Source organism: Mixophyes fleayi, chromosome 7 (assembly GCF_038048845.1).
Source record: "Mixophyes fleayi isolate aMixFle1 chromosome 7, aMixFle1.hap1, whole genome shotgun sequence".
NCBI lineage: Eukaryota > Metazoa > Chordata > Amphibia > Anura > Limnodynastidae > Mixophyes > Mixophyes fleayi.
In genome coordinates, this window is record NC_134408.1 from 150,954,659 (window position 1) to 150,968,559 (window position 13,901).

At 42.9% G+C, this 13,901-nt stretch overlaps 1 protein-coding gene across 2 annotated transcripts in view; it reads right to left on the reverse strand.

Moving 5' to 3' along the window:
* GLI2 (GLI family zinc finger 2) overlaps nucleotides 1–13,901 on the reverse strand; it is a 106,151-nt gene that overhangs the window by 74,144 nt on the left and 18,106 nt on the right. The window contains exons 1-2 of one of the 2 annotated variants that reach the window (XM_075181144.1): nucleotides 7,318–7,402; nucleotides 1,928–2,077 (exon numbers count right to left, since the gene is read on the reverse strand). In XM_075181144.1, coding sequence (XP_075037245.1) covers nucleotides 1,928–2,048 — 121 coding nt within the window. In that variant the 5' untranslated portion in view covers nucleotides 2,049–2,077; nucleotides 7,318–7,402. Of the gene's footprint in view, nucleotides 1–1,927; nucleotides 2,078–7,317; nucleotides 7,403–13,901 lie in introns of those variants that run through there. The other variant, XM_075181143.1, reaches the window with a different exon arrangement.

The window sequence follows — 13,901 nt, forward strand, 5'->3', positions numbered from 1 at the left end:
GTCCAACGCAAATTTATTAAAGTCCCATCGCACTGATGACTGATAAAAATTACTTTTTTTATCTTCAGATCGTTTTTGCGAGCAGTCACCATACAACAGTAAGGTGACTGCTCCTGGCCGCAATCTAACAAGTCCCGAAAAAACATTTTTTTTGGGAACTTGTCATGTTAATGTACGCCAGCTGGAGCTGGCGTACATCATCGGAATTGAAGAAATCTAATGCTGTCAGCTCTGCTCCGAAGAGCAGAGCTGTACAGCGCATGTGTGGAGGGATCACATGATCCCTCCCTGTCACTCAGCGCTCTCTCTGGGGGATCTGTTCTTGGAACTGGACATGCGCAATTGAAGAGTGAAGAGAAGACCCGGAGACAGCGCTTCCGAAGAGGGGGGTAAGTATGATTTTTTTTATCACTGAAACAGCAGTTTTTCGGAACTGCTGTTTCTGTGCAGGGCTGTACATAAATGTGAGAAATAGTTCAATCCTTATCATTGCGATAAAGATTGAAAACTACTTTTCACTTTATGTGAATATTGATAAATGTGCCCCTAAGAGGCAGAGGCTCAGTGAGTAAGAGGCAGAGGCTCAGTGCTAAAGAGGCAGGGGCTCAGTGATTAATAAGCAACGGTTCAGTGATTGAGAGGAAGAGGCTCGGTGAGTAAGAGGCAGGGGCTCAGTGATTAAGAGACTGAAGCTCGGTGATTAAGAGACTGAAGTCCAGTGATTAAGAGGCAGAAGCCCAGTGATTAAGAGACAGAGGCTCAGTGATTAAGAGGGCTGAATGGGTTACATTTTGATGTGCAAACAGAGGCTGGTATATCATGCTTTACTTGCTTAACCTTGATATAAAATTAGAGGCCATTATATTGTGCTTTGCCATCATCTACAGAATCCTGTGCACTGTTATACAGAGTTCTGGTGTTTATTTCTATCCAGTATCTTGGTAACGTCTCCTGTGGTCACTCTGATATCTACATTTCCAATTATCCAAACAAATCAGCGCAACGGACATTTCATCAGCTGGGGCAGAAACTGCGTCATCCGCAATATCCCGGTGATCTTCCGGTAAAGTAACATTAGAGGGATATTGGGGGGATAAGGGGAGGGGGGTACGCCCTGGAAACCATCAATTAAGAGGCTCCTTCACCCTCCAGCGCTAAAGTTTAACAGCCTGTGTACAATCACACCTCAGCATCTGCCACAAAGGTAATTAAATCCATAAAACACCCCCCTGCTGGTTTCAAAGGCGTTTCCCCCTAGCACTGCCTGAAACACTGGCCATTGCTGGTTTTCTCAATAGCCGACCATCAATAAAAACTTGTGCAGCATCCAGAGAAGTGTTAAACCCTCAAGTTCCTTCACATCAGGTTTAAATCACATGTAACAAATGTTCTATTCTACCCCAGACAGAATGCTGGGAAGTTTGTGTTTTATACAATAACCTTCCTCACGTATATAGAGTTTGTCTGTCCATCATATCACTTCCAGCCCTGTAATGAATTATCAAGTCAAATAACAATGTATCTGAGTTCACAATGGAAGCAAAATAAATATATCCGGAAGTTGGCAAAAAAATTCCAATTAAAAAAAACAACAATCTACAAACTAATAATGATCATTTTCACAATGGCAAATTCTTGTTACTTTCTTTTTAACATATCATCCCACATCTATCCAATCGGTGAACACGGTGCCAGAGTTGCAAAATTAAAAAAGTATTAAAAAGACTTATGCTCTATAGGTATTAAGTGTAGTCCGTTCTATGTCAGCATTTTATCATCCTGCATGTCAGTAAATTAGAAGTTATTCTATTAATTTCATTCTGTTGGTATAATGTAACTACACTTGAATCTGTAGGACGCTCCCCTGGTTTAGAAACCTATTCCACAGACCATGATTCCCGTACAGGGAATATACAAAGTACTGTACCTCCAGCCGGTGCGGTCAGCAGCCCCGGTTTCTTCCCAACTTCAGCAAAGCCATTTCCATCCAGAACCGAACTTTTGGTCTCTTTGCTGTGTGCTGTGCTCACTGGCCCCGTGTGATCCATGTCAGCAACTCATATTCCAGAGATAGGGTCTGAAACAAGGAAAATGTCAGCATTAAGAAGGTTCTCTCCCCCCGTCACTGGAGATAGTGAGTAGAGTGAGCTCCATCGTGGAGCAAGACCTGACTGCTGTGGAAGACACAGTAGAACTGCATGGACAAAACAGCAATAAATGTATCAAGCTGAGAGTTTTCTGGCTAGTTTGAAAAACCAATCAGATTCAAGCTACCATTTATTTAGTACATTCTACAAAATGACAACTAGAATCTGATTGGTTGCTATAGGCAACATCTCCACATTTCAAACTCGCCGGAAAACTCTCAGCTTGATACATTTACCCTCAAATGTGAACTTTTAAATATGCTTTCTGTTTATTACAGGAAAAGGTTTATATTTAAGAATATAGAACACACACAAAAAAACAAGTTTTAAAAGCAAAATCATCATAGTTATGTTGTGTGGGAGAGGGCTGAAATACTCCATCGCACCTCACATTTTAACAAATATGAAGTGGAATATCTGTGAACAGTGAATTTTATCTCCATTCTTCATATAGGAGAGTTACAATGTATGGTTCTAATCATTCTTTAAAGGAACCAGATGAGCAGAGTTTGGAAAAGAGATCTGCCCTGAAAATCACAATTGCATTCTGTTTCCTAACACTCTCCAAACGTCCCCTGTACGTTTATATCTACACAAGGACCTGGATCTTATCTCTTCATATATTAGACCTTCCAAAGCCCCAGCGACCTGGAATTTTACTAGAGACGTTTTAGGGGTATAAGCAATGTTGCTGGCATGCAGGGGTTAAATGACAAGATTTAATTTTAAGTTTATTTTGTAAGCACTTTCTAAGATGCAACTTGTCCTAACATGAGATGATTTGTAACCATTGACCAGTATACAGCACATGTCAAATTTTCTTTGCAGACTTTTCAATTATGTTGTTTTAGATGATTATTATATAAGCAATTTTCCTTTCTACTCCTCTCTTAGCCCTTTCAGGGCACCTCCTGTCGTTAAAACCTTTGTGTCAGGCTCTTTATTTACTTCTTATTTTACACAGCACATACTGAGTTTCTGTGGCACCGTTTTCCTGCATAATCTTGGACACAGACTGTCAAGGGACATCATCATCATCATTTATTTATATAGCGCCACTAAATCCGCAGCGCTGTACAAAGAACTCATTCACATCATGTCGCATGAAGAAGACGCTGGATGTCTTAGCGCCACTGGTTTATGGTCCTCAAACTCTATGGTCTTCTATCTGGATGATATTGTTACAGAACGTTGGTGAAAGACACACGGGGATAATCCTGCAGGACCAGTGACACGTGTCTGATTTAATCCGTATTGTACATTTGTAGTTAAGCTGGTTTTGTAATAGTGTTCTTAAATCATATATAGTCAAAGCCGTAGCTACCGTCAGGGAGCATAGGCAGTTGCCTGGGGCGCCAATGGTTAGGGGGCGCCTAAAGAAATGGATGTCACCTTTCCAGTGTCACCTTTCAATGTCCCTGTAGCGCCCCCACATGGAGAGTGCTGGGCTATGATGTCGCTATTCAGTGCCACGCGCCCATAGTGAAGGGAGCAAGAGATGTTGCCTCCCCCCCCGTCCAGTCTAAGGGAGGATCCATAGCCGAGGGGTGAAAGGCGCAGCCTAGGTTATCTACTTTGCATATCATACAGCTATGGAAGTAGAGATTACTGACCAGACAACACAGATCCAGACTAGGGATTGTTATGTGTGATCTGACTGCTCTCAGCTCTGCGCTATGGGGCAAGGTTTAGTTTTCCTACAGGAGGTGACTGACTAACCCCTTCCTCTTCCCTGTTTATTTACTTGTCTCCACGATATAACTCAGGGGTCAGAGACTTCTGCACATCACACATTACACAGCCTCTGCTTCCACTGCAATGATATTTATGCTCTTGGTAGATAAATTAGTGTAAAGATACATCGCTTCTCGCCCTTTTGGCTCAGATCAAGTGAGTACCTGTCCGAGTAAGGCCTTGCCCGCCTGAAAGGGCCATGGGAAAGCTTGGTCTGGCCAGAAGGCCGGTGGGTTAGAAAGCCTGAGTAGTGCCCCTGAAGTGGTGACCCAGGGGTGCCATTATCACTTGGGGTGTGGGGCCCTCACTTGAAACATGGCACATAGCACGACCTCACTTTCCAGCCACACACTCTTCCTTGCCCCGGCCTTTTGGCTAGGCAGGAATAATTGTTAACATCGCGGCCGAAAGACTGGGGCCGCTATACACGGCACTATTTATTTTCTCACCCGTTTTGTCACTTGCACTTTTTTTATATGTTTTTTTTCACTTGGATTTTAGGGGTGCGTGTTAGGCCCTTATGGGCTCTCCCCCTGAAAGATCTAGGCGGGGCTGTGTGGTCCTGTGGCTCCGGCCCCCCTGAAAACATCGTAGGTCCTCCCCTTAGGGGGTGGACTAGCTGTTGAGCCCTGGGTGAAGCCTCGGTGGATCCCAGGGCCAAAGGGACCCCCCTAGCCTTGCGGCGAAGGGGGTCTGAAGACCCTTGCCCCCTAAGGGTCCTTTTTGGATCTGGGGGTCGTGGACTAGGGCCCTTCCTTTCTTAAGGAGGGCCATGTACCGTACCCTTGTGCACGTTTTTTAAGTTTCGCACTTTTTCCGAGCACTTGGGTGAAAGCACTGGCTTTCAGGCTTTCAGGCTTTCAGAAAAAAATAAATAATAATTAGTGTAAAGATACAGAGCAGTCAATGGAGAGAACATTTTATTTTAATTTAGAGCAGGGTTTCTATACCTGTATCACAAGCACAGAGTAACACACATACAAGAGGCTATTTATCATGCTGCGCTGTCTGTGTGAACGGACACAAACATACTCCATAGTTATTGCTGTGTGTTCTCTAACGAGCAGATACAAACGAGGGACCGAAGAAATATCATTTGCATGTTCTATCTAGGTAAATGCGTCCTGCACGCTCCCGGCATTTACAAATGATTGTTTCCAAGTAAAATACAAACACAGCTGTTTAGAACATGACTTGGTCACATTTTTAGAAACAGCAACTGAGAATACACAGAGGGAGGAAGTCAGCAGCTGTCAGTCTATAACCATCTAAACATTGTGGGGTCACTGACGGCCCCCCTCCCCCTATTCTGGGGACACTGCCATCAACTGCAGGCAAAGTTTAACAATAAGATTCACTAATATAAATAAATAAATATATATATATATATATATATATATATATATATATATATATATATATATATATATAAAACTGCTGAGTTCCCTAGGCTCACTGTATCACAGATATAATACAGTGACATCATGTCACCCCTGCTGATTGAGTACATATGGACAGACAGACAGACAAATCTGGTCAGTATGGGTCTTTGGAAAAAAAAACATTGAAATAACAAAGTTTCCCACATGAGGTCTTCTTGGTTCTTCTAAAAATATATAATAAACTTTATAAAAAAATAATAATTTCATAAGTTGAAAAAATAAAGAAACCTCAAAATAAAAATAAATTCAACACAAAGAGAAATAAGAAATCCACACCGAAACGGCCTCTAATGTCTTCCTATTCCCAGGCAGCATTCAATTTATCCTTATCAGCTAATTATGTTTATCTGTTTGACTAATGAGGAGCTCATAATTGCTTTACAGAACAGAGAAGAAAGGGAAGAAACAATTTAAGTGTAAATTTACACACATACAACAGGTTGGGGAAGGGAAGGCGTTGTGAACATAATGACGGATGTGTTCTGAATTCTACACACAAAGCAGCGAACTTACATTCACTTGTGATCAGAAGAATAATATAAAATTGCTTTGTAAGTTATGAACGGAGGTACAATTACACAATCACCAGTAAGAAAGATTGAGATAACATATCTCCTGATATAATAAGATGTATACCCTATCGTATAAAGGAAAGGTGCCGATTGTCCGAGGTATCACCACAAGACTCTGTAAAATCATCATTATCATCACTTATTTATATAGCGCCAGCAAGTTCCGTAGCGCTTTACAATTGGTAACAAACACAGTAATAAAACAATACTGGGTAATACAGACAGACAGATAGGTAAGAAGGCCGTGCTCGCCAGCTTACAATCTATGGGACAATGTTTTCATATACCAGAGGTAGGCAAATTATGTCTCTCCAGTTAGTAATTAAGATTTTAAGATTTTATACTTAAAATCCATTATAAAAGCAAGAAATTGACACTTTTTTTTTCCCACCCTCGTTGCTTCTGGCGTGAGTGCATAACTTATCCCTGAGTCACCTACTTATCTATTACCTTAAATCTCACCCTATTCCTTGTATACTTTCAGCCTCTCATTCCTTCCCCCCTCCCAGCTTCAGATCCCCTCTCCACACACTGACATCTCCCTGCCTGGCTCCGTACATTACATTGTAGCATCCACTATAACTAAGCTTGATTGGTCTATAACCCCTTTTACCTTAGAGGGATACTTGACCATACACGCTGCTGTATTAGGTGTAAATCTCTGACTTGCTTCCCCATTGTTGTGTCTTTTACCTGAACCCAATTGTATTTTCACTTATCCTGTCTACCTGTACTAATGTATCTACTGTATATTTGTCTGTATGTAAATGTCTTGTTATTCATAACTTAATGCTGGTCCACACACTGATTGACACGTGATTTAATTGAACGAGGAAATACTAGATTATAGTGTTAGAATAAAAACTGGCACCTGAAAAGTTAAATCTAACCGCTGACCAAGTTAAGCACATTTAAATAATCAAGAATTTGTGCCAGAAGCTTCTAGTTTTGGGTGGCAGCAGATACAAAGTATCTGACTACATTGTAACTTCACAAAACATGAATCCACCAGTTCTAAAAAACATTCTGAGGTTTGACATGTAACAGGTACAAAAATAGATCTATACTAACAGACACTATGCAGGAGCCAGAGACAGACAGACAGTAGGAGAGACAGGCAGAGAGACTGTTAGGGAAAAGAGACAGACTTATACAAACACCCCGAGCACAGAAAATTGGGATTCCGTCTTTCAGTTACTGCCAAGAACGTCCAAACAGAAAGTGTCTGACAGACCTGAGCCCTCTTTCCTGTTCTGTCTTACATGTTACTGCCTGTCCCTGCTCAAAACCTCTGTCTGCTCTCCAGATCGGCATTAATAAGCCTGCGATGTAAGAGAGAGAAGGCAGCAATGTCAGCCCACTAGAGACAGGGTATGATAGTGGGAAACATGTAAAAATTGCTATAGTAGAGACACTAAATACCTAAATGACAAATTGAGAAGATTGGGTCGATATTATCCAAGTCCTGGTAAGAATGTGCAGAAAGATCTTCAGTATTGTTGTGGAAAATAAAAACCTTCTTTATTCACCAAGTGGGATCATTAGCTCCGGGTGAAGAGAGGTCAAAGTCGTCTAATTTTTCCGGCACATCCTGAGTCTATCTCTGTCCTTTTTGTAGGTGGCAGCTTTGAACTTCACATTAACGCAGCCATCCAATCCGCCAGTCTAGGCCATTCGTTTTGTGATGTCACGCTCCTATTTTTGAGCAAATCCTGTTTCTTTTTGTAGCGGAAGCCCATGGGGAAGGGGGGGGGGGGTGTTCGACAGTGGTGTCATCTGAAGAGGGGGTGTGAGGATTTCTGCATCTTCTGAATGAAGGAGGCGAATGGATAAGGGCACACCTTCCTGGGTACATAGACAGGCCCCTAACTGCACCTAGGTTTTGTTTTGTGGGACAAGATATTTCCAGGGGCAGTCAGTGGTTTGTGGGTGACCCCAGAGACTCATTCTTTCCACAAGACGGATATTCAGGAGGTGACGGTGAACTGGAGCCGTGATGAACTTTTAACAGGGCAGCTTTTCATTACCCAAGAGCATGCAGATACCTCTGTAACAAAATATACCCAAACAGTGGTCTTCATAGAGATTGAGGTTATAAAACAAAACAAACCCCAAAGAGTATAAATTTGGGGGCCTCCAGGGAACCCCCCTTTAATACATTATTGGTGCTCAGCCGTAGTCTATCTATAACTGCCTTTCTCTGCCAACCTTTCTCTGGCACAAACACGGATTACACACTAATACTCACCATCAATGTTTCATTTTCATATTCACCTAAACAGAGAATAGGCTCTTTGGGGCATGGGCCATAGACAACGACTCAAGGAGCTCGAAATGGTCGTAGCAGAGCACAGAGGAAATAGCAACGGACATATACAATAGTAATTAGCATTAGCATTTCAATATGTACCAACTAGAAGCTGACAGCAGCCAAGAACCTTATCTGCCTATAGACCCCCGTAGCAAGTCGTTCCTCTATATCCAGTATCTGGAGGGTCTTTACGTTGGACCTCATCATCCTCATCAACATTTATTTATATAGCGCCAGCAAATTCCGTAGCATCATCAACTCTTCAGACTGACACCAGTTTAATCTTAACATCAACCCTCACGGATGACGCAATGGAACTTCCACCAGATGTATGGACTGAATCTGGGGACTATATACATTACTGAATGGAGACATATATAGTCCTTGTGAATAGAGAGGTAACATATTTATTCCGAGAAGAAGCTTGTTATACCGCGTCAGAGAGTACGGCCCCCCCATAATATGACTATTTCTATGCTTCTCAATCATTTGTGACTTCTTAAAAATCCTCTCTGTGGCTCATACAGCTTAAATCCATCTCCAAATTTTCCCGCATTTTAGGTATTTAATCCACCCACGTTCTAAGCGGTTTGTTTTCATGTCACCCCCCCCTTTACATTCATGAATCATGTTTGCACATTGGGCTCACTTTAAAGAAGAAAAAAAACAACTTTGAGTTTCAGAACATGAACGATAAAAAGTTCAACTATGAACCAAATCCGCAGATCCCAGATATATTGGGAATGTGTTTTTCTTATAAACATTTCATAGGGGAGAATATTAATATAGACAAACGAGACAGCAATTTCCTGTACTCAGAGGGCAGCGCTGATGGGCTGACTCAGAAGAAGTTTGGGGCTTGTACAGGGGAGCCCCTCAGGACTGTGGAGCAGGGGGGGGGGGGGGGGGGGGGTGGCGGTATTACCGACACCCTCAGTTTCCTGTGACAAGCCTCTGGGGGGGGGGGGGATAAAGAGATACAGCTGGGAGATCTGTGAGGGCTGACTGTGTTTTCTCTGCTGTGAACTGAACTCCTGAACTCTGGAGATGTGACTCACACAGATACATTGTAACCCCCCTCCCCAAGTTATTCACCGACTCTCTACTCCCCCCCAATAGTGTCAGGGAGCCTCTCACCATAAAAGGACAAGAGTGGGAACATCAGCAAAACCAGGGTACTCGCTGTCTGCAAAGCGCTGTGTAAAATACACCTATCACATCATTATGTGTGTAGCTGGAGGCTTCTATGTCACTTCCCCAGATCTCCGTTCATCTGTAAATATCATTTTTAAAATATATTTTGTAAGATGTAAACAAAGCCGTATGTTTGTCCCGTTCATCCTTATTATATTACAGTATGAGCCCCCAGCACAGCTGCTGGGAGACTATTCCAGGGATCTATCTCCCTTCTGTATAAAACATTTTCATAATGTTCCCTCTCAGTCTTCCCCCAATGTCACAGTGTGTCCCCTTGTTCTAGAAAACCATTATTTATATAAATATCTATTCTATTATAAACATACTTTCCTCCCACATCCCCTACGTCCCTTCTCTCCTCTAAGCTCTACAAGTCTTTCCTGATACGTTTCGTTATACAGCCCCTGCCCCATGTTAGTCCCCCAATGTTAATGTTTACAATTTTACTAATGTGTTTTTGGAGATAGAGCCCCCAGACCCATATACAGTACTCGGGGTGAGGTCTTACCAGCGACTTATAGAGTGGTGATAAACCCCCCTCTTCTTGCTACTAATACCTATATAACCAGGTATCCTACTGACTCTTTCCACTGCTGACTGCACCGACCTTCATATCACCTGACACTAGAACTCCCAAGTCCTTTCCTCTGCCTCTGTTTCATTGTATCACCTGACACTAGAATCCCCAGGTCCCTTCCGCTGTGGCTGTTCCATTGTATCACCTGACACTAGAACCCCCAGGTCCCTTCCTCTGTGGCTGTTAATTATATCACCTGACAGTAGAACCCCCAGGTCCCTTCCTCTGTGGCTGTTACATTATATCACCTGACACTAGAACCCCCAGGTCCCTTCCTCTGTGGCTGTTACATTATATCACCTGACACTAGAACCCCCAGGTCCCTTCCTCTGTGGCTGTTACATTATATCACCTGACACTAGAACCCCCAGGTCCCTTCCTCTGTGGCTGTTAATTATATCACCTGACAGTAGAACCCCCAGGTCCCTTCCTCTGTGGCTGTTACATTATATCACCTGACACTAGAACCCCCAGGTCCCTTCCTCTGTGGCTGTTACATTATATCACCTGACACTAGAACCCCCAGGTCCCTTCCTCTGTGGCTGTTACATTATATCACCTGACACTAGAACCCCCAGGTCCCTTCCTCTGTGGCTGTTACATTATATCACCTGACACTAGAACCCCCAGGTCCCTTCCTCTGTGGCTGTTACATTATATCACCTGACACTAGAACCCCCAGGCCGCTTCCTCTGTGGCTGTTACATTATATCACCTGACACTAGAACCCCCAGGTCCCTTCCTCTGTGGCTGTTACATTATATCACCTGACACTAGAACCCCCAGGTCCCTTCCTCTGTGGCTGTTACATTATATCACCTGACACTAGAACCCCCAGGTCCCTTCCTCTGTGGCTGTTACATTATATCACCTGACACTAGAACCCCCAGGTCCCTTCCTCTGTGGCTGTTACATTATATCACCTGACACTAGAACCCCCAGGTCCCTTCCTCTGTGGCTGTCACGTTTACACGCCATGGGTGCAACATGGACTGCCCTGAGGAAAATTCTGCACCCGGGCAAAGTTTGCACCCAACGTTAAATCAGCTCCACAGTGTCCTCCTATGACTTTGTTTTACTAGTTATTTAACAAAAAGCAAAACAAAACACAACACACACACGCACGCGCGCGCACACACACACACGCGCACACACACACACACGCAAACACGTAAAATTCTGCAGACTAAGGATATTCCACAAATCAGGAGTCGCACACTTGACCCAGTCTTTACGCCTCTGCTCTCTATCTAATGTTTACAAGTCTGCTATCCCACTGTCTGATCACACTATATTCAGCCTAAGGCTAGATACACACTGGAGAATTTTTCGACCGATGTGTCTACAACGATTGTACCTACGACTGAAGGTGCCGATCGCTCATGTGATTTATGTGTACACACTAGACACGTTTTAAACTATTAACGAAAGAACGACCATCTGTGAAGCAGCTTTTCACAGCCATATTGTGGTGTTAAAAGATTTTGATTTCATACACACTGAAAAGGAATATGACGTCCCTGCAGCGGTATTGCCAAGAAATTTAAATACTGGGCAGAACATCAGAAATTGACCTACACACGCCCTGAAAAGATTTGCAGTTTAAGGAACTATCGGCAGTTGCTCGCGGCATCATACACACTACATGATCGGAAAGTGATTGGAACGAGATTATTAAACAGTATGACCAACCAAAATAAGCGACAATCACCACTTTGGGACGACTTTTGACCATTGTGTGATTATACACAATAACATGACATCCGACTGAACGGTCGTATGTTGGCCGATTTGCACGATTATTGGGCGAAAAAGCTCCAGGGTGTACCCAGCCTTACACTCTCCTCCTGTATCTCCTGCTGTAACGTGGACAGACACTAACAGACCTGCGACATCTATCTGACACTCTTCAATATCTTCTCCTGATTTGTCCTTCACTGACTCTGACCTCGCTGTTACATACAAACACAATCATTTTGAAAACAATAGCCCTTCTTACTAAGTCCATCCATGTCACACTATCCGGAAAACATGGGAAACTAAGCACAACAAAATGAAAAGCTTCTATCAGGTGGTCGAACAACGTTGGAGTAAAAAACCATTCTAGAGAGGACTTCATACAAGATAAGACAACCTAAACATCTGCAAATCAATCTTACCTCTCCTCTCTCATAGCCATGCAGGCCCACAATCCCAAAAAGGTTTTAAATGCTTTCAATTCCATTCTCCATCTCCTATATCCAGCATCAAGTTTAATGGAAATATTAGACATGGATGTGACTTACAACTACCACTGTCTGCCCAATCTTTTTCTTTCCTCTCGCCCAGTTTCTCATCAGAACGTTCCCCTGCTGTTTTCTCTTCAAGCCCCACCCTAGTGTCTCTTCTCCTGATCCCATTCCTTCTCATGTCATTCCTCCTCTCTCCACAACATTTATCCCAATGGTAACATCTTTCTTTAGCTCATCTCTTTCCACTGGCACCTTCCCATATTCCTATAAATGTGCTGTCATCAAACCATTCATTAAAAAAGCCCTCTCTGAGCCGTCACCCCTCTCCAGCCATCCCCCAGTCTCAATACTCAACTATAAAGTGTGTTTATTTGGACTTGTCAACCTATCTTTTCTCTAATTCTCTACAATTTGTTTATCATTCCTATTAATCCACATAAACAGCCCTTACTAACATAGACAATGACCTAATCTAAAATATTGACTCCACACTTGTTGGAATTGAACATCCGCAGCCTTTGACACAGTCAATCCCTCTTGGCTGCTCTCTTCTTTGGGAATCCAAGGTCTTGCGCTACCTTGTATCACTTCCTATCTCTCTGTACAGTTAGTGTCTGTCATTCCAGCTCTATATCCTCCTCTCGTCTTCCATCTGTCCGTGTACCACAAAGCTCTGTCTTTCTCCATCTATAAAAATGTCCTCGGTTATCTTACTCACTCCTTTGGTTTTCAGTATTATCTAAATGCTGACGATGGTCTATCTAATCCTTTCCCGACTAGATTATTGCAACACTGTCCTGTGGTCTACAGCTTACCAGACAGACTCTTCTCCTATTTGCTATGTATTCTGCAGCTTGGCTCATACACAAATCCTCCAGCACATTCTGTTTTATCAGTGATGACACTGGCTCCATATTACACACAGGATTCACTTCAAAATCCTATTCTAAGGCTGGGGACACACTTTGATAAATTCCTCCCAATGCAATATCGTTAACGATTTTACCAATGACTGAAAGTCCCGATGAACATGCTGATTCATGTGTACACACTATACACAGGTTACACAATTTACCGTCAGATCTGTGCTCTTCAACTGTCATAACCATCGTCTGAAAAGACTTTGACTCTGCACACTGCATAGAGATCTGCCTACACTGCTCGTTGAATGAGATTTTTAGACTGTTTATAAAATCAAATCAAATGATACAATGTGCTATGGAATAATAATTGATCATCATTGTAGTGTACACACTAATGCGATATCGGGCAAACGGTCGTTTATCGTGTGATTGGCCAGATAACTGGGTGAAAACCCTGTAGTGTGTACCCAGCCTTAACCAACAAAGCCCTCGGCAACCTCACACCTCCTTTCATCTTTTCCTTATCTCTAGGCATTCCCGTAAACGGAGCCTCCACTCTACACGTCACCTCTTCCCACTCATATCTCCAGGATCTAGACTCTGATTCTCTTCCCACTCATATCTCCAGGATCTAGTCTCTGATTCTCTTCCCACTCATATCTCCAGGATCTAGTCTCTGATTCTCTTCCTACTCATATCTCCAGGATCTAGTCTCTGATTCTCTTCCCACTCATATCTCCAGGATCTAGTCTCTGATTCTCTTCCTACTCATATCTCCAGGATCTAGTCTCTGATTATCTTCCCACTCACATCTCCAGGATAGATTC